The 22,428-nt window shown below is 34.3% G+C and overlaps 1 protein-coding gene across 6 annotated transcripts in view; it reads right to left on the bottom strand.

Moving 5' to 3' along the window:
• Positions 1-968: 968 nt before the first annotated feature.
• LOC123680608 (RNA-binding protein Musashi homolog Rbp6) overlaps positions 969-22,428 on the bottom strand; it is a 980,242-nt gene continuing 958,782 nt past the window's right edge. For 4 of the 6 annotated variants that reach the window (XM_045618593.1, XM_045618594.1, XM_045618596.1 and 1 more), the window contains 3 exons: positions 12,662-12,727; positions 9,146-9,477; positions 969-6,195 (listed from right to left, as the gene is read on the bottom strand). In XM_045618593.1, coding sequence (XP_045474549.1) covers positions 6,154-6,195; positions 9,146-9,477; positions 12,662-12,727 — 440 coding nt within the window. In that variant the 3' untranslated portion in view covers positions 969-6,153. The remainder of the gene's footprint in view (positions 6,196-9,145; positions 9,478-12,661; positions 12,728-22,428) is intronic. The other 2 variants (XM_045618595.1, XM_045618597.1) reach the window with 2 other exon arrangements.

Here is a 22,428-nt window from a genome sequence, read left to right as displayed (position 1 = left end):
ACGAATCGAATACTTTACTTACCTTCCAAAAAACTTATCTCTCTATATTTCATCCAATACTGTATTCGTGAGTTATCTGTTATGCACTTTGCACTATGCTCTATAACACTACATTTTCTATTCGAAAATTCGTGGAATTTTGATGTTTTTATAATATTCAAATTTTGTAAGGAACGGGGTAGCAAAATAAAAAGTCAAAAATTTGAACAATGTCCATATTATATTTTATCCCACATACACACGGCACGTAGTGAACCTTGTTTTATATCATTGTAATAATTATATTATGTACATTGTAAGAACGTGTAATAGATATACATGAAGGACCGAGCCTTTGTCGAACAATCACTATCGAACGTTTTTTTTATATATTTTTTGTCAATATTTGAGGGCTCAGTAGTGGTTGCCCGACATAAAACATAATTTTATATTATGTTACAAACTTTTTATCTGTACAATCATCCTATAATAGCAAATACGTTATTCGCCTTCAATATTATCATAGTGTAAAACTTTGTTATTAAGAATATGCCACTTATATTTATTATAGTTGTTTATCATATAATATTATATTCTTAATGTAAAAGTCAAAGCATCCACAGAAGGAATATGGTTATTGCTTTTTTATTGCAAGAAGCCTTTTATGGCCGTAACACAATTAAAGATTAATAACATTGACCAACGAGTACGCCACTGGAAATACACAAGATTAGTCGTAAAATTCTGGACACCATCTCCAAACATTCATCTTTTCCTTTCTGAACCTGGAGCCGTTTCAATAAAATTCACTTGAATTTACATACATTTGTATTTAAAATGAGGTAGAATTTAATGAACTGAATGAGACTGATGCAATATATCAGTGGCTACTCGTCGAGAATGGATAAGGGCTGCAACACAGGGATAGGGAGGGTGTCGTGTTATATGGTGGCGACACCAAACCACTTCTACAGAGTAAAATTAAAGAGTACAATTATATGTATAATATAATATCAATATATACAGCTTGTATACACTTAATAAACAAATTCTAAAGTACGTATGAAAGTAAAATAACAAAAGGGCGCCTTAAGTATACAAAAAGGGGTATTTTTCTTAATTTTTTTCCTAGCTAAATTCAATTTACGACAATACATAGAAATGATAGGAAAATATTATCTTAAACACCGAATTTCAATAGCGATTGTGTCAATTACAATAAACAGTGAATTTTCAATGCTTCAACGACGAACTAGTATTTTTCAATTTAGAGATATCTAGGTATTTCTACATACTGCCGTAAATTTTCGCAAAGATTCAAAGTAAAATAGCAAAATTTGGACAGCACATTTTAATTTTCAGTGTATAGTAAGGCCCACGATATACAATTTTAATCATACAACTGAAAATTCACAGTGTGAACAATATTGTCTATAATATTCCATAAGAAAAAAAATATGTTACAAGAAACCTCTATTCTAGCCTCTATAAATTTCGGAAAATGTACCTCTGAACTTATCACAGAGCCTGTGGGATTTGAAGAATATATGGGAGATGAATCGGCAAAATGAAGTAAGGTAAGGTGCGAACTTTTTCAATATAATTTTTTATGCATTCAGTTTTGATTGGTACATTTTAAGAAATTGGGCATGCAAGACCGTGATCGCTTATGATATGTTGTTATATGAAGTCTGAGGCTATGTAAGTGTTGGAATGTGCCTTGACCACGCACTCATGCCTTAACACCATGTATAATCAACGGTCATCATTTTACTCAATGAAAAATCTCAACGACTTGCAAATAACTGATAAAGATTGGATCGCAAGTAATATCTCCTAAGGTTTTCTCGAACTAGCCCAGATGAATATTATTGACAACTTCTGAAAATCATACGGGAAGCCGTTGACATGTACAGGGTGTTGATATTAACTTATCCCTATAACCACTTAATGCGAGAAAATAGTTTATACATATCAAAATATATAAATGAAGATATTTTTGGATTACACTAGCTACATATACCGTATTGCTCTGGATTGACATTAAAAATACTTTGGTTTTACCCAATCAAGTGAAAATGAAAACTATACGCAGTCCTTGTATTGACATTAGTATTGACATATTATACCTTTGGTCAATTTTCACCATTTTGGACGGAAGGTCGTCACCTGACCAGGTGCTGCCTTCGGCCCCACTTATCTCGAAATTCACCAATATTCAAATCTTAACACCCTAACTCTTTCAATTTTTTACACCCATCAAAAAACAAAATTGAAACACAACCGACAGATCAAAATTTGGCGCAGAAATTCTTTGAGAATTTTTTCATTTTCAAGAGGGAACGCCATCACGTGACATGCTCGCAATCTGTCAATATTTGCCCAGAGGAGGAGGGACAAAATAATGTGCAGTGATGCCAGAACGATCAAATGATCAGTAGCAGTTACAACAGTTCCAACTTTCGTCGAAATAAAGTACTTTTCGAGTCTTTCCTTTGTCTCTTTTGTAATGATTTTTTGTTGAATTTTTTCATGAATATTTTTGAAATACTCCAGTGCTTTGTAATCAATTATTTTGCGAAAAACGAAAAGTTACCAATATTATTGATTCTTTTTCATTCGCAAATTAACGATATTGAAAAACTATAAGTAGATCATTTTTTGAACAAATTACGTGGAAACTCTATAAAAATCGGTGAATAATTAGAAGATGTATTTTTAATTGAATTTCGAACTGAGGAATTATTAGAAGAAATATTTTCAATTGAATTTCAAACTGAGCTGAAGTTAAGAATATTAGAATAGTTCCAACTTTCTTCCAAAAAAGGTACTTTTCGAGTCTTTTCAACTAATTGCCTCTTTTGTAATGACTTTTGAGGGATTTTTTTACAAATATTTTTAAAATACTTCAGTTCTTTGTAAGAACGCCATATCAGAACAAAAAACGAAAAGTTACCAAAATTATTATTTTTTTTAATTTGCAAATTGATAATATTGAAAACCCACAAAGTAGATTATTGTTTGAAGGAATTACGTGAAAACCCTATAAAAATCGATGATTTGTCACAAGAAATATTTCTAATTTATTTTAAAAATGAGCAGCCACGTTGTGGTGTTCCCTCTCAACAATAATTACCCGGGTATGTAGTTGGATAATCAGAGAACTGGAGAACAAAAAGTGTGAGTTTGGAAGACGAGTAATTGAACCTGCATGAAATTACAAGTGTTCATTTATTAAATCAGGATGTGCTTTTGACTAAGAGGTTCGAATTGAAATGGTCAACACTCATTGAAGGCGAACATACAGCCGGATTCAATTGAATAATATGTGTGTGTGACAGGTCATTAAATTTGAATATTGGTTTACTCGCTGCCAGCCCCAAAATAGGACTCATTAAATAAATGCACGATTTCACAGAAACGCGCGTCTACCCACTACGATTTATAATCAGCTAACGTTCAATCGTTGCGTTAGTTTAAATGGCCGAACGTACGTCCACTTTTAGGTCGACGTTTGGAAATATAACGGTCATCTTCTCTCGTCTGAATCATTGGCGCTTTCCGGCGAAACGCATTCAACTGTTCAATGGTTTGAATGTCAGCCCAAGATCGGCGTTCATCAAAATTTTTTTTCTCCAATTTCGTTCTAATATTGTATTTTTTTATTTTCCATCATTTGAAACTTTCTTTTGGTTAGAATATTTTGTGCAATGTTTTATCTGAATGAAAGGATAAGCTAGATAATCTTGAATCTTAGAAAAATTACGTATATTTCCCAATGGAGAAATGAGAGAGAAGAGACTCATATAATACAATTAAAGAAACGTGGGAATTTTTTGATGATATAAAGAATCTATAAAATACAATAGATCGAATAGAAAGGAATACATTTTTCGTGCTATTCTGGAGGTACCCGTTCGATTGTATTTTTTTGTTTTTTTTTTTGGTGAACTACGTCGACCATATAACTTGTTTCTACTCTCAACTTAAGTTCGTATCGTGGTATATTTGTACTGAGGAGACAAGCGATTGCTGCCGTGTAGACAACAATAATGATATTCATTTAAAAAGCCTTCACCAACACGGCTGATCGAAGAAAAAAACAAGAGAAACTATGATCAGAAATGATAACACACCATATAACCTACGTATTGAAAATTGAGAACAGACAATAAGTTCGTTTGTGCACAGATGGATGGATAAAAATCTACTCGATGAAGAGATTATTGTGAGTATGTGCATGACTGATCCCGAAAAATGTTTACCGGGGGTTCCTTTTCCATCCGACACGAAACGAACGTTTTCGAATTGATCGATTTTAATAGAATATTCACTCGATAACAGGAAACATTTATATAACATATAATTTCAATTGATCTGACCTATACTAAACAGTGAGACAGATCTAGTATTAAGATATTACAAGAGGAATACGTCAAAATTCTACAAGCTACACAGACAGCCGGTGCCACTGATCGGAGTAAACGCATTTGAACTCCGCCACTGTCTTTCTAAGTCAATATCACGCCATCGTGAGTACAGTCGAATTATCACGAGAAGACTCCGAGACTTGAAAACTACAAAACGGTCTTGATTTTCTGGAAATTCTTATTCTCTCGTTTTCAAGGTATTCTACGATTCTTTAGCGTGCAATTCGATTGCATTCCATCGACAAATTTTTCATGGGTTATGACGAAGTTGCGGGAAGGACCGGTCACTGACACCAATTTCAATTAACAATAATAATTATATACAAATCTCTTAAATAAGTATCCAAGTTGTAGTACCATTTTCACGCGCAACTTACAATATGTGTTGCTTCAACACGAACACTTACCACATTATATAATTTGTTCTTCATATAAATAACTAATTCATGAACTATAATAATAATAATATGATGAAATAAAATTTATATAAAAACAACTACTGAATAACATAGAGTAAATATGAAAATAATGAAATTATACGATAAAATCACCACGGCAATGTGGATAATTCACCAATTGACAACATTGCCCAATTGGTCCTTAATTATAATATAATGTGAGGATAATGTATCCCATTTTAAAGATACCCTGTAATATATCATATGTAATAATCAACGCAAGTCGTAACCAATAGTGCCTGTGTTTGGTGGGGTCCACTCTTCCGGTAGTCGCCGAGGCCATTTGTCAACAGCGACAAACTGTCAACGACAGCGCAATTGAAAAATTATATCGCTTCTCAATGTTTGCGCGATTAAACGTTACTACTTGGTTTACATGAGATTTTATCGTTACTCCAAAATTTTACGTGAATATCAGTATCCAAATCTTTCAATTTGATTATGACGATGCTTTGGAAAAACTCCTGAGACTTCACCGACAGCAGCCTACAATTTCAAATTAACTGCAAAATGTTTTTAAATCATGAATTCAATTATATGAAATTAATGTATCTGATAAATTTGAAACGACTTAAACGTCAAAACGTAAAAACATTTGAACGAGTACACAAAGGACCAATAGGGATTTTTGCTTAATACTTGAAAAGAATAGAAATTTCATCAGAACGAATGTCCATGCTGAAACAATCATCAACACAGGAAATATTTGATTGAACTTTTTTTTTTAATCATTTTAATTTCGACTAAGTAATTTAAGCTTTCTCTTTCATGTTATGAATGAAATGGAAATAGATGCGAAGAAAATAGAAAAAACTTATTGAACATTCGTTTCGAATACAGTTCGATCCTGTGAAAGTATCTCTTCTGTAACGATATTGGCGAAATGACTTTTTGCAAAGTTCAAAGTTGGTTTCTCGGCGGCTGCCGAAGGTAGAGGGCGCAGGAATAGGGGGAGAATTTTGACACCAAACATTACAACAACAAGTGTAGCCGCGCCTGGCGGAGTGCTACAATTAATTATATTATTAAATATTATACACACAAAAGTGAATGTACAGGTGCAGATGCAAGACGACTTAACACAGTAGCTGCCTAGTCGAAATTCATACGCATATTATTTGCTTACACCAGGGATCCACGAAAAAAGAAGCATATCGACTGATCACAGAAGCTGACGACCAGTCCTTGCAGTTAGGTGGTACAAAAGGATCCCCGAAATGGAATCTCTCGACTGATCACAGTAGCTGCCTAGTCGCTTCTCACAAATACAATAAATCCTATCGACTTCAGTGATATCCGTTAGTGAAAGCAGCTGGAATCAGGGGTCCCTGAAAGAAAAGCTGTCATCAAACTCCTATCCTGAATGTCACAGCGATTATGAACTATATTTATGTCAGTTCCACGTCAGTACGAATGATTTCCAGAAACTTATGATATTTCGAAATCTTTTAATTTCCTTCTTCAATATTGGGCAAAATGATCAGCGCTCAAACTTATACTTCATATTTTGAATAATCATATTTAATTATGAGTATTTCGAGATCACAGTGAATGAAGTATTCTACTGATGTTTAGCTCAGCACATTTTAATCCACAAAATTTTTAAAGGTGTTTAATAAAAGTTTCAAAAACGATGTTGCCTTCAGATGACTTCAGAAACTAAAAGTTACTGAACATGACAATGTTGAACGCTTTGAAGATTCTTTGGATTGAAGTGTGGTTACTACACATTCTACCAATCAGAATATTTTTGGGCATACCTATTTGTTCAACACAACTCAATCTCAATAGATTTAATGATCGATGAATTCCATATATAAATTGGAATGAGTTATGCTCTATTCAAGATGTATTGAAAAATGTTTGGAAGCTTCTAAAATCGAAGAAACAGAATATTAGCTGATTGCAAGAGGTGATTGAAATAATACCTAAAAGTTTTATACTATTCATTCTAATTTCAAGCAGTATATTGCGAAGCAATCTCATGAAAATCTATGGCTAGGTACTAGATAGAGTGACATTGGATAGAATATCGACTTATAACCGAGCTTTAACCATATCTCCCGATCAGCCTCCTGTGATGAATTGGGAAACTCACAGAAAGAATCATCCACTCCGCTTTGACGACATTATTCAGGCTTATGAACATACTCCTAGACGAATAGTTTGGATTCCGTTCCAAACACTCCACCAGAGACCAGTTGCTCTTATACGTGGAATATGCATCAAACAGTTTCAAATAGAAGCAGGTAACTGGTATCATCGATATTTCTGAGGCTTTTGAGATCTACTATGGGTACCAGGGCAATGGGGTGTTGAAGGAAATGAAAAAGCCGATGAACTCGCAGAAAGTGCATCAAGGTTAACAACTTTCGGTGGAAAATACCAATAAGAGGCTGCGGTCCAACAATGGGAGTTGAATAACAGTATAACCCACTGGACTAACACTCCTGGACTTACTCGAGCCAAGAAATTCGTGATGATTTCACCTACCTTCGCCAGAAAACTCTTGAAGCTGTCACTAGCCGAGCTCAAGGTGATGGTGGGACTGCTGACGGGACACTGTCGGTACATCATTTGTACTGTATGGGAAAGTCAGCAGGCTCTGTGGATCAGAAGCAGAAATAGTCGAACACATGGTATGCAATCGTCCAGAGCTGACTGGCCTAAGAACCATTCATATGGGGAAGCCGGTCCTGGATACCCGAGAGGTAACGGCCAAGGCTCCTAAGGAGGTTGTCAGTTTTATTAACGTCATTGATGACCTCCTTGGGTTTCCATGAATGAGTAGTGTAGAGAACAAAATATCTACTTGGTTGCAGTGCCCGGAAGGCTCACCGAGTCACAACGACCCCAATTCAAATAATAATAATAAGGCTTTTGACATCGTATGACATGAGGGTTTCGTCTTCAATCTTCATGAGGCGAAAGTGCCCCTTGTCAACTCATCCGTTTGAATGTGCCTCTTTCGACGTGACAACTCATGCATTCTTCCCTTCAAAATAGCTCTTTCAGAAGAATAATATCTGAAAGACTCTCTAACTCGAGGATCTGGAAACTGGAGTCCCCCAAGGAAGCGTGCTTTCTTCTTTTCTATATGCAGGATACACAGTCCCCATCCCCAAGTCTGGCCGAACTTCTCTAGCCATATACGCAGATGACACTGCTATCATGACCAGATCAAAACCCATCGGATTGGCAACCAATTACCCTCAGGACAACGTGAGCTATGTGGAAATATGGTGCAGACGTGAAAAATCGGAGAATCCTGGGTGAAATACTTTGAAGTCATCTTGGATAATAAACTCTTACTCAACCAGGACCTGGACCATGCAATCGACAATAGTAAAATGGTGCCTTCTAAATTGTGTTCGTTGCACTCTCGTCACAGCAACATGTTCATCGAGAACAAACTTACCTTGTATTGAACCATTGTCTGTCCGACTGTAACTATAAGTCACAAATCATTCAGAATAAATTTTTCAAGACAGCCTTCAACGCGCCTTGGTTTGTTCGCAATACCAAACTCAATTATGAGGCGAACCTACCATCGTTGAAAGAATTCCTTTATGACATCGCTCTCAAAACTCTTGGGGAAGCGATTAAACGACTCAACTGATCATTCAGAGAATCGCATGATTACGACTAATATTCCACCAGATTGAAGCGTCCAAAGCTAGCACTTCAAATCGAGTCTTTCGATGACTGTCAGTAAAAGGTGTACTGTAACACCCAGAAGACCATTCGGCCCATGTATTCCTTCTGAAAGCCTCTCGAAATGTGACAAAATTACTGTCATTTTATCCCTTTCAGGTCGGGATAAAGCAGTATATGATTCGTATCTTCCAAACATCAGGTTAGATTTAGAGAGTAAGGGTCTCAAACTGTTGGACCTGTCATAAGGTAGCTGATCCATCAGAAACCCCCTGTTTTGATGACAACAAAAATGGATTAAGCTCTAATTGTGTCACCGACCACTGTAGCTGACAACTGAAGTGCTGATACTACTCTACCTCCCTATCTCAATGATATTGCCAAGATCTGGAGCTCCTAGGAGATGGTAACTGCAAAGGTTCGTCGATTAATTCACTAAAATGGATATATCGATGATTGTTGATATTTAAGAGAATACGATCAATTTGCCCAAATATTCAGAAGCGAAAACATAACATTATGATCAATTCTTCTTCAACGCGAGCAATATCTAATAGAACAACTCAATATTTAGTCTAGTACTTTAAGTGAACTAACCTAAAAAGAAAAAATCTAAAAACTTACTGGATTGTAGTTGAGTGGGGCTCGGCTGACAGCGATGGCAGGAAAACTTGACGGCTGCGGACTAGTGGCCTGCACATAGCCCACGCTGTCTCCGGCGCTGCTGTTGTACATATCGATGGTAGGACCAGGTGAGTTGGCTGCTGGAAATCCACCGCGCGTGCTAGCAGCGTGTGGTGAAGCCGGTGGTCCAAAACCTTGCGCAGCAGCGGCTGCCGCGGCCTGATAGTTATTCATCACTGCAAAGGAAACGGAGAAGTGTGGTTGCGGTGGTGCTGGAGCCCCTGCCGACTGGTCGGCTGCAGAAGGTTGAGACCAGCTCGCCCCTGAAGACCCTACGACAGGTAACAAACGTTCTGGAGCCGACCGAGTCTGCCTTAGAGAAGGTGAAGGACTAAGAAAAACTACCGGATTTCTTGATCAAGGCTCTCTTCAGTTCTCAGTTATTATTTTGGTTAATTCTTGAACGAATTATACTTCAGTAGCGATCATTTCTCTTACAGAGTGCTAAATCACTTCTTCATGATATGAAGAATTTTAGCATTTTGAACCTGTATGGTCTTGAATGTGTATTTGCCATAACTGCATATTCTGATATAGATTTGAGTTAAAGTGCATATTTTATTAATTTTCTGTTTTATCAGCATATTTCCAACATAAAATTTCTTTTTAAACATGAACAAAGATTTTATGACCTATTACCTACCCAACCCACATGGAATGGGGTATTCGGAAAAAAATTTCATCCCAACGGCTGATCAGTAAGTTTTGAACAAATTTATCAAAGACGTCAGCGATTTTACAACTGATGGCAGTATGTTGTTTTGTAAATACTATGAAGTGAGTGTAACAGCAACAAGAGAGTTTCAAGTGACGCAGCATTTACAAACTAGTAAGCACCAAACAAATAAGGACCAAAGTCTAGAAAGTCAGCTAGCTGATGTTAGTACAAGCTATATTAAAACTTGGTTCCATTCGTTCACCATTTAACAGAGAATTGAAGCTTTAATTTCTACGGAAATTGAAAAATAGAGCATGTAAAACTTTTTTGGAGAAACATACAAAGAAAAATACTCCAGAAGAAACAAACTATGTTCTGGTATAGTATAACGCCACAATATATTAGAGGAAGCAACGGATGTACAACAAAGATGCATAGCAAATTTTGTTTTTGGTATTTTGGGAGTTGAAGAAGATATGTATCTGTTCAACCACCTAACGCTAAAATTTTGTGGCTAACAGAAATTTGCTATGAAAAAGTGTACGAATGCTGCTTCATACGAGTTATTACCTATCCTCTTAATTGTTAACGATTTCGACCCTGAAGAATCGAATAGCATAGATAATGCTTAAAATGCTTCAACACAAAGGGCATTGCGCTAAGTTTTGATTGTCATTGAAGTTAATATCACTTGTTTCCGAGGAAATTTTGAAATTGACAACCGAAGGACTTCCTTTAGAAAAAAGGATATGAATATCAATTTTCTTAGAATATTTGCAAAATGAGGATGTTGTTCCCAGGAATTTGAATCCTACTGATATATTGTATTTATAATTCAAGGATAATATGGGAAAGAATTAACAAAAAAATCAGAGACAACAGAGATAATCGTAAGCAGAGTTTGCGTCTTTAGAAAGATACAGAATTCCAGTAAAATATTGGGAGAAAATATAGGTAAAAAAGATCCCATAACTTTGGAAGCTTAAATGAAGAAATATGGATTTTTGAAAATCATGCAAAATATCGGTTCGAAAAAGTCACCAAAACAATGGATAATTCAAGCGAAATATCGAAGAAAAAAACGTAATTAATATAAATATGAATGTGTTTCCTGATGAGACATTCCCACCTCTTAGACCAATTTTAATCAAATGAATATCACATGAATCTTTATGGATGAGTGTACTGTACAAAATTTGAAAATGGAAGACGCGAAAAGCTAATTAAAACCGATCAAGTTTCTCTAAATGAAAAACAATTCAAAGAGTGTAGACGAATCAGAATGAAACAAAAGTATCGAACAGAATATGATGGATTGAAGAAATGACTTTTCGTTTACATTTCCAGTTTTTGGCAAATATTTGTACGAATTTTCATTCTATTTCGATGGATCAGTGGAAACTTCAATTTAACATGTCAGTGTGAAATTTATGACGCCATTTGAATTCCGTTCGGGAAAAATTGAATTTAACTTCCGTCAACAACAGAATTCATATATTTGCCGAAGCTGGATTAGGAAAGTTATAACACTTCCATAGGAGGTTATTCAATTTTCAATTGAATTATGCAAAATGATGGCAAGTTTTTGTCGGAATTGGCTTCATGGGATGTTTATAAAAATATTTGTTACTTCGAAGTTATAAAAAAACCTAGAATGAGGTGAAGAAAAGACCAATTTTGGTTTATCATTCCGAAATAAATCTTGTCTTGTCTTGGCTGAACGATATAAATTTTGAAGCATGATTGTTATAAAGATGATTATTTCTGGAATGTGAGTTGATTATCTGACAAAAATGACCTGATGACCGAGATACTTTTGGAATTCTATAAGCTTTTTAGTTTCCTCCTAACAATTGTTCCAAAAAAGTAGATAATGAATGACAGTGTGGTGGAAGTAGGTACTCCTTTCTACTTATTTCTTTTTTGCCATAACATGTCACTTTGCAGATTAATTGAGTATTTGTATTCGGTAATGATCAAATTTCGAGGCCACCTATTTGAAAACTAAAACACCAAGAAGTTTAGGCCTCCAGAACACTGAATAAAATATATTTGAACTAAAATGTACACTATTAGAAAACGTTGATGACCACCGAAATCTCTATATGAAAGTTGAAATAACATCGTTAACACTATCAAGCAGAAATCTACTACCAGGTTGTGAAATAATGATTTAAAAGTTCATGCGATATTTTTGAAAAAAATTAAATCGATATAAATTTGAGCAAGCTTCAAACTTCAAGACGGTGCTTTTCTCATTTGTTTTTATATTGGTGTTTATTATATTACTTCTTTTATATGTACTACGATATTCTGCTACAATAAAGGAAATAACAAACTGAGAAGAAATTCAGAAGTCACTGACCTGAAGTCAGGAACTTTTGGGCTGATTCATGCGCCTATTGCGGTCTAGGAATCACCGAATAGTATGTAGTTATATGTAGTTTTCAAGGGTAATTGGCGTTTGAACGAACAAGCGCTAAAAAGCCCCCTTTTTTAAATCTCATTATTTTCAATATTGAAATTAGAACCAATTAATTTTTCAGAAACTTTTTAACATGGGAAATTATTTTCTCAAACTATCACTCGTATCTTTTAATTGGGGAATTTTATCAATATCAACGCCTTCAGCATTCCCCGAATCAGTTTGAACCACTCGAGATCTGTTCAGTCATCTTCACACAGTTGACGTTCAATTCCACATAACAAAACACAAAGAGCCTTTGATCAGAATATCCTTCTAACGAAATTGCAAGGTTCAGAACAGAATAAACATGCATAATATTAGTATTAATTACCTGAGAGCGCCTGAGTCAACAGCGGTGTGTTATTATTGGGTGTCAATTGTCCATTTGTTATGTCCACTGAAAACACATAAAATATTAGACATAAGCAGGGAAAGGAGTGGTTCTAACGAAATGTAATAGGATAGCTCGGGTTTTCGTGTAATTAACTGCTTGTGTTCATTGGAATCATTTTGAATATACCTTAATAGGTATGTAAACATCTCCAAATTTAATTCATTCGACATATTCATCGCTATTTTTGTGAGGTCGCGGAAGAAGTTGACATGAAGGATAAGAATGAGAAAGAATATGTTTTATCGCGTAAAATTACTCTAAGAAGGTACTAAGTGAAAGCTCGACAGGGTAAGACTGATTCTGCTCTAAACTAAACTAAAACTAGAAGTTCTAATAGAATTAAATCCATAAATTTGTTGAGTGTTGTGTGATACTATTTTGGATCCAAAATCCAAGAGCTAAATCTATAAGTTATCATCGAATATTCAAGATGAACCCTTTGATATCATTTATTCAATTATATGAGATGAATTCACAGTTCGGTACTTTTAGAGTTTTAACATTTTCACTTATTTATAGACATACAAAGATCTTCAAAGACAGTATTAAAACAAGATAAAAAACTTTAAAATCATATAATGCAAAATGAGATTAGTTATATTTCAGAAGTTTCATTGTGATATTTATTTGAAAATAACTCTAAACATATCACATATTCTTTGTTCCACCTTCACGTCAAATTCCTCGATAATATTTGTCGCCTATCGAACTAGTAAGAAACAATAAAACAAAAAAATAAAAACGGTAAATCAGTAAAACGATCGAAATTTCACAAAAAAAAAGACACTCACATATTTTTCTGATCAGTAATAATAGCAATTTCATTACCCATATTAAATATCATTTATAAAAAATTTTACTACGTTCAATCCACTCATGAGTCATAACTATAGCATAGGTTTTATTCAAGCTTCCATATTGAATTGAACGGACCTAACATTATTATTTTGGTGTAGGTATCTTGATCCAACTGAACTTTTGGAAACAATATCTATAAATGGAACAGTAGTTCGGTAAATTCAATATTTGTTGTAATAGGACGTAAGAATATAATAATTCGCTATAGTTATAAGAGTGCCGTTGATAATATTTTCATGATTTTTTGAATGATGAAAACAATTCGAGAAGAAAGTATTTCCTGAATTCTACAAGATTTAAAGATGTTTACAGTTAATAGTTTATTCATCTTGATTCGTAATAAGACATCTTTAAGGATCTTTTAAAGTACCTATGACTTGAGCTAAGGCGCTAAGGCTTATATGTGATATCTCTTCTGACAAAAATATGTGAGTATATAATGTCAATTAATATATTTTTGATATATCCGTAACATAGTGTCTATGAAAAATATAAGATTTAAAAAAAATTGAAAGTACAATATTATTTTGTGATGGCGACTAGTGAACTTCACAAATATATTCGAAGAATATTCAATCGATAAAATCAAGTGTAATTGTGTAAGTGTTGGTGTGGGAATATGTAAAATACAAAACTGGAGTCTAGTTCTAAACCTGACTATAATATTCTTGTTCTAAGCATTTGTTATTATCTGCAAAAAAAATTATAAAACAATAATTGATTCTAAGGATCAAATGAAACAAATAAAATTGACTAGTGATATATACGACTAGAATAAATCATTAATTAAGCGATGGTTTCAGATAATAACAAACGAGCTACACACTGACACACACTGGTTATATGTTAATATCGTATATCTATATATTTGTCTATAGGTTATCTCTAGTAATAATAAGAATCGATAGCGCATCAAAAATTGAATATTCTCTCTACATCTATGTTTACTATATTCTAGCTCTACCCATATGGCTATACTATTCATGTAATTTTATAATTCGCTTACAAAATCGTATGTGAAAACTTTATAAATGAACATACAATGACTATTTAGCCTTCACTACACTCACATTTATAAATGTTTGTTAATTCTACAATCTTGATGTCTTTCGAAGTATCGAGCTAATCCAGGTTACTTATCCGGATAGCTCAGGCCATTCGGTTTAACATCAAGCTATTCTACATCTATTGTTAAACATCGAATCTGATCTGGTCTATAATCACGATTAATCAATAAATCACATGACTTCTATCAGCACTATTTATTAATATTGTTTTACTCGCCCGTCGTTAGTGTAGACAAATTCCAATATGTTGTCTGCTTCGGTAGTTCACACACTGTTCAACACCTCAGGTGTATTATTTCGTCACGAAGACGTTTTTAGTTGTGATTATTAATATGCAAATTGTACACCTGGTTCATTTTTCGATTTGTCTGGTTTCAAAAGAGCATCGAGGGAGTTGATGAATTTACGTCTTTACAAACATAACAGCCCAGTGCTTCTATAAATGATTTGGGGTGTGATTGTTATCTCCATTTGAAGTTTTTTAGTTGGGGTCGTTATTTGAGTTTTAAGTTTTTAAGATTTGATTTTTTTACTTTGGGAGTTTAGATTATTTTCACTGCCAACAAATTCAAGGTCGAATGGGAATTCAATAAATTTATTGAATTGGTTTGACAGTTTCAGAGTCGTTGATACAGTTATAGTAAAGTGTTTTTCCGCAATAATTCCATCGAAACCAATATGTACAACTGAATTTGATCTCAAAATGACGAAAAAGTTCATGAATAATTTCAATGGATCGTTGAACTATAATTTCTTTTCTCAGATTTAACATGGAAATTGAAATCTTTGATCTGGTTACCGAATGGATAAAAAATTCGAAAAGATTGCTGATTTATCAATTAAAAATTCGAAAAAATAAGCTGAGTCATCTTGTCCAATATTTTGATATCTTGAGCAAAACTCAAGATATCAGTGTCGTAGATATGTAAAAACTGTTACACTTTAAAAGAAAATTTGGTCGAAACTTCTGATAATATGATTTATTTTCATAAAAACTGCATTTAAATGCCTACGCAAATGAATCAATCTGAAATAATAATTGGGATTTCATTTGAAATAGTAATGTTTTCTCATGTCCATAATCTGATCAAGCTACACATTTTAGGTGGGTAGATTGGAATGGATGGTGCTCACATAGCTCTAAAGTATTGAGGAAATAAACTCAAATCGCAAAAATTAGTAAGCGTAAAGGTAATGGATAGTTACTTCCTCAGAGTAATAAACATAGATAGAGGAAGCATATGTCATTTGCAGTAAGCAAAATTTGTCCCCAACATAAACTATCAAATTTGACATGAATCACGCGGAAATGAAAACATATCAGTGATATGATATTTCACTCAATTCGCAAGTTTCTACTTAAAGAACGCACTTCTTATGTCCCATAGTGAATCAACGTTTCATATTAACACAAAATATATTGAAATAAATACTTAAATATATAAGAAATTCAGAAAACAAACTTTAAACGCACCAAACGACGTGAATGAACCGATGACACTAGGAGAGCAAAAGCTGCCAAATCTTGGATTTCAGTAGGTAGATACAAAAGTAATGAATATTCTGCTTAATATAAATTCGACAATTAGTAAAAATATCAGATTTCAAATATTCAAATTTGCGTATTTAATTGAGAATCACTCAAATAAATATATTACATTCAATATATAGGTAATATACATTCATATACGATATAGTAAAATTGTGGATTTGAAAAGATATCACAATCCGACCAAGTAATCTAACCATGTTGGGGACATGTAAAAATTGCGTTTAGTTCCTCTTTCTATGTTTATTACTCTATGGTAATTTCCAAGGATTATTCCAGATCTGAATTTACTCGAGTACAATGTTTGGAAATAACTAAGAATTAAATAATATTCTAGGCAAGCCAAAGATGAATTGATATGATATGAAATGTCACGAATGATACATTCCTTGAGGAGAAATGAATAAAATGTATAGAAGTTGCTGGCCAGAGCTTTTATCAATTGTTATAACTTATCACCATTACACCACAGCTTGCTTTTAATTAGGAAACCTTACAATTTAGTTAAACGAACAAGTTATCAAGTCTGAAAGGAAATTTTATTTTCTTTCAAAAAATCTTATGATAAGCAGGTCTTTCCATTCGAAAAAAACGCTTTTTTCATCATTCACAACCCACAATTTTACTATATGATTATGAATATATATTATATTGAACGAAATATATTTATTCGAGTATTTCCCGATTAAATATGCAAATTTGAATATTTGGAATATGATATTTTTCCTAATGGTTGAATTTAAAATAAGCAGAATATTTATTATTTTTTGTATCCACCTACTGAAATCCAAGATTTGGCAACTTTTGCTCTCTCGTTGTCATCGGTTCTTTCAAGTCGTTTGGCGCGGTTGAAGTTTGTTTTCTGAATTTCTGATATATTAAGGTATTTATTTCAATATATTTTGAGTTAAACGTTGATGCACTATGAGACATAAGAAGTGCGTTATTTGTGGAGAAACTGGCGAATTGAGTGAAATATCATATCTATCACTGATATGTTTTCATTTCCGCCAGCTTCATATCAAATTTGATAGTTAAAGTTGGGGAAAAAATTTACTTACTGAAAATGACATATGATCCCTCTATCTATGTTTATTGCTCTGAGTTTCTACCCAAGAAAACAAATTTTCAGAGAAATCGTACCTCACATTTTTCTTCGACATTTTATATAAATTGGTGAGTTTAGTCCATTGAAGGGTGAGTCAGCTTGTATGATGAACATTTTATTTTCAATTTGAGATATTTATTCAAGCCTTAATGGATTGCAGGACTTGAAAATATCGAACGCCCGTGTGAATTTTCCAAACCCCATATTCGAATATTCAAACATCTCCCGGAAAACCTTCGACAAAAACGTTTCCTCCCCTTCCCTCTCGAAAAGAATTATTATGCAACGAGTCGGCTTTCACGTACGAAAATCGTGCCCTTCTACATGTCATCCATATTTCAGCCAGGGATAGCAGAACTTATTGATTGTCAGACCCACACCACTATCTTATTACGTGGGAGATTTGCATTCCGATTTCTGTGCGTCGCGGCGCGCTTACCGCCGACGGCGACGGCGCTATAGGGGTCGATGTCGTGTTTCTCTCCATCCCCGTGGACATAAATTATAAGTAGGCACGCGAGGCATCTGTTTTTTTTTTTGTAATTCGTCTTCCTCAAATAATTGTGTTTATAGGTTCGAGCATAAACTGTATTTTAACTAACAAATGCTTTTTGTGGAATATTCTGATTGTTCCATTAAAAATTTTCAGTTCGGGATCATTGAAATTATCTCAGACCAAAATTTTGTTTGCTCAGTATGGATATGCGTTCTGAAGAGTGAATTTTCTATCTGCATCTCAAGAATTTGGTTTGAAATGTCGTTTTGATCTCAGAGTAATCAACAAAGATAGAGGGAGCATACGTCATTTTCAGTAAGCAAATTTTGTCCCCAACATAAACCATCAAATTTGACATGAAGCGCGCGGAAACGAAAACATATCAGTGATACGATATTTCACTCAATTCGCGAGTTTCTCCACAAATAACGCACTTGTTATGTTCCATTGTGTCAACGTTTTATATCAAAGGAATACCTAAATATATAAGAAATTCAGAAAACAAAATTCAGGTGCGGCAAACGATTTAAAACAACCGATGACACTAGAAGAGCAAAAGTTGCCAAATCTTGCATTTCAGCAGGTAGATACAGAAAATAATAAATATTCCACTTATTATAAATTCGACAATTAGAAAAAATATCATATAACAAATTTTCCAATTTGCATATTTAATCGGGAATCACTCAAACTTATATATTTCATTCTATACATATAATATATATTCATAATGATATGGTAAAATTGTGGATTTGAAAATATATCACAATCCGACAACGTAATCTAACCATGTTGGGGACATATAAAAATTGCGTATACTTCCTCTATCTATGTTTATTACTCAATGGTTGGGATCAATCAGATCTCTCAAAGAAGGTGATAAGTCTACTCCTCAAAATATAATGAATTTTATATTTTTCATTACTTTATGGTTGGGATAAATCAGATCTGTAAAAGAAGATGATAAGTCTACTCCTCAAAACACTATGAATTATAAATTTTACGTTGGGGAGAAATGTGAGATATAAAAGTATATTTCACTGAAATATTTACTTATTATTCTTTACCCATCGAATATCATAAGATGAAGCTTATGATGAATATGATAATGGGATTGATAAGAAGTGTTCTCATTTCGAATTCCGATTTAGAATCCATAATGATCTAACACTCACTGTCAATGATAGAGATTTTGTTGAAAGACTGAAAGGCCGGTTTTTAAATAATTAAAGATAAAGACATAAAACGTATTTGAATTCTTGCATGTGATAGAAAACGATTATAAATCAGGAGAACGTTTGAGATTGGTTCACTCATTTTGAAAAATGCTATGGGATCTGAAAAAACGCTGAGAACAAAGGAATTGTTAAACTTTGGCAGATCACTAGAAAGTCACGTGGAATAAATCCCTTTTCATATTCAAGGCATTTCACGTTTAAATATGATCAAGCTGATCCGAAAGAGTTTCTGTGACCATTTACTATTTGATCCGAATATCCAACAAATTTTTGTGTGGGACCATCTAAGGCTCAAATTGAATGCCCATACCAAATTTAAATGGAATCCGAAAGAAACTGTAGAAACTAAGGCTGTTACAAGGATGTGCTGACACACAGACCGACATTAATCCATAGTTTTTCTGGAATTTATTTTGGGATCGGAAGAATTCGGTAGAGTTCGACATTCAAAAGCGAGTCACGAATTGGTGAGTTTTTGGATGAACGAATGTTAGAATGAGCCTTCTATACGAGTATTATACATTATTATCTCTAATTCAATGAATTTATATGAAATTGATGGAATATTTCCAAAAATAACGTTCAGTGATTTTAACATTGAGAAATGTTTGTTGTCGAAACTGTTTTCTGTATCACAATTTTGATTGATATTAGATAAATCCATGTCAGAGTTTCGAGTACCAACATATTATATTAGGTGTAGTAAAAAGAAATTCATTATTTTTTCAAAAGATGGGTGTAGTTATATGTATCACTGGAAAGCCATCAGTCGGAAATGTCGATGAAATCATGAACATTGTCGAGACCAACCAACATGTAAGCACTGTTTCGATTTCCCAAGAGCTAAGGATTGTACAAAAAAAACCGTTTGTAACCATTTGTATACTCCTGCTCTCAAGAAGAAGCTCGATGTATGGGTACCACCGTATTTTCATCTGCCAATCGCAACTAAATCGAACCATTTTTGGAGAGGTTGATGACTGGTGCATCACTTACGACAACGTCAAGCGTAAACGGGAGTGGTCGAAATGCAGTGAGCCAACGGCCAAGCTAGAATTGACGACCAGGAAGGTTTTACTGTGTGTCTGGTAGAATTAGCAGGGAATTATCTACTATGAGCTGGTCCCCTAGAGCAAAACTGTTAACTTGACTTCTACTGTCAAGGACAGCTTTGCCCAATAGAGGAGGAATTGTGTTCCATCAGGATAATGCCATGCAACAAACATTGATAGTGACCCCCCAAAAGCTCCGTGAGCTTGGTTGGGGGTTCTTATGGTCCCTAAATCCGGTCCTGCCACCTAGTGATTACAATCTGTTCATGTCCATGGCGAACAGTTTTGCTGGTGAAAAATTCGTTCAACAGAGGCTTTTGAGAATCGACTATTTCAATTTTTTGCCTATAGGGACAAGAGCTTCTATGGGAGAGGCCTTATGATATTACATTCCAAATGGCAACAAGTTATCGAACAAAACGGCGCATATTTGACCTTGATCGGATCATTCTAATTATGGTGATTAAAGCTTTGTTTTTCATGCAAAAATAACGAATTTCTTTTTACTATACACACACATGTGTGGAACTGTGATGTTACCGGACGATTTTGTTCTACAAGTTATGGCAGAATGAGTGTATCTGCACAGAATAAAAAAAAAAACATTTTCCCGAATGAAAGGAAAGTTAAAACCTTCAAATCGCATCTAGGGCGTCCGTAACTATAGTTTCTGGCGAGTATAGCATCACGCATCCGCGGCAGCCATTCGAGAGTTATTCAGCCGACCGCAAACCCGGTCGAGATATGAGGAATTTTGAGTGTCAATTATTTCAAGAATCGGCGTTCGTGGTCGGAGGGTTAGGGCCCGCGCTAGCAGCGCCATTATGCCCCTAATGAATGGCTGGCGAAATTAAAGTGGCTAAACGGGCCAAATTGATCGTCTCAATTGGCGAAGGACAATGTGGTATTACTACTGAAACATGAATAATGAGCGGTTGGAATGCAAGCTTCGAACAAATCCCGGAATTAATTGCTTATTTTATTGTTCTATCGGAAGGGGCAGCCTCATTAGTGGGGTGAGAGGGGTGGGGGGTGAGAGAGCGCCCCTGGGAAACGTTTTTCAACGATTATTTCACGCATGAGTAGCGGGACAAAGTGGATTTCTTTGGATTTTCCGTGATCCGTGTAGAGGCTTGATGGAAACGCCCAGACATAAAACGAGCATATAGGGTGAAGCACATCTGAAATATTTCGAATTGGAAGAATTTTACCGGAAAATGAAAACAGGTCGATATTCAGGGCGAGTCTTTGACATGAACATATATTTTAACATTAGCTTCTTGAGGGTCAGGAGGGACACTTTTTTCCATTACCATTTTTTCCGATTCGGCCGAAATGAAAAGATTTAGCTATTTTAAAATTTTCATTATGAACTATTTCACCCCTGGAAACCTGCACACACAAGTTTTTCCAAAAAAAAATACAACGTTAACCTTGAAAACGAGCTTGTATATTACCTATAAAAATCAGCTCAAATTCACTTTTCTATCGATTTTGGTGAAAGAATTGGTAATTATATATGAGTTAATGAAATTTCCTTGGCGAAACATATCGAATTCTATTTCATTTTCGATAATAATAAAGAATTCAGCTGGAAATCACCTATATTAGCTCTGATATTCGACTCCAATCATTGATTATCATTGTTTATCTCATTCAGTAAAAGAGTTACCCATTTATATTTTCATACAAAAAATAAATGATATTCGCCTGTGAGCCTTTAAACTTCGAACATTGACAAGTTGACGAACAGAGAATACCTATCATTACTCTGAATACAAAAAATCTTCCGTTTCAATGTTTGATTTGCAGACGTGACAACGTAGCAAATATTCATTTCTGTGATTCTTTTTAACAGAGTTGAATTCAGCCAAAGTACCCAAATTTTTTCACAGATTATCGATTATTTCGTTTTTTTAAAAAACAAAATACCCGAAAACGGTGTATTATACGATAAAACATGGGGAGTATTTTCATTTTTCAAAATGGTCCAATATTCATTTATGAGCGTTCAACTTATTTTCAATTCTTCAAATTTCTGGTATTCTTTATGGGATCTAAAGCTCATAATGAAGAAACTGGAAGATATGGATGTCATTTTGTGTTCGGAAAATATCCATCACATCAATGAAAAACTATATTTGGATAGTAATTTTTTTCGATAAAACGATTTGCGAGAACTGAAAATTACATTTTTTCATGGATTTTCAAATGCCTGTGTCTTTTTACTGAACCAAATCGGAAAAAATTGTAAAAAAAGAGTTTTTACTGACTTCAAGAAAGTGAATGTATGAGTCAAAGGCTCACCCTGTTAATTTTGAGGGGAAAGCAATGTT

This window comes from Harmonia axyridis, chromosome 5 (genome assembly GCF_914767665.1).
Source record: "Harmonia axyridis chromosome 5, icHarAxyr1.1, whole genome shotgun sequence".
NCBI lineage: Eukaryota > Metazoa > Arthropoda > Insecta > Coleoptera > Coccinellidae > Harmonia > Harmonia axyridis.
Note: the sequence above shows the minus strand (reverse complement) of the source record. Positions and strands in the feature narration are given on the sequence as shown.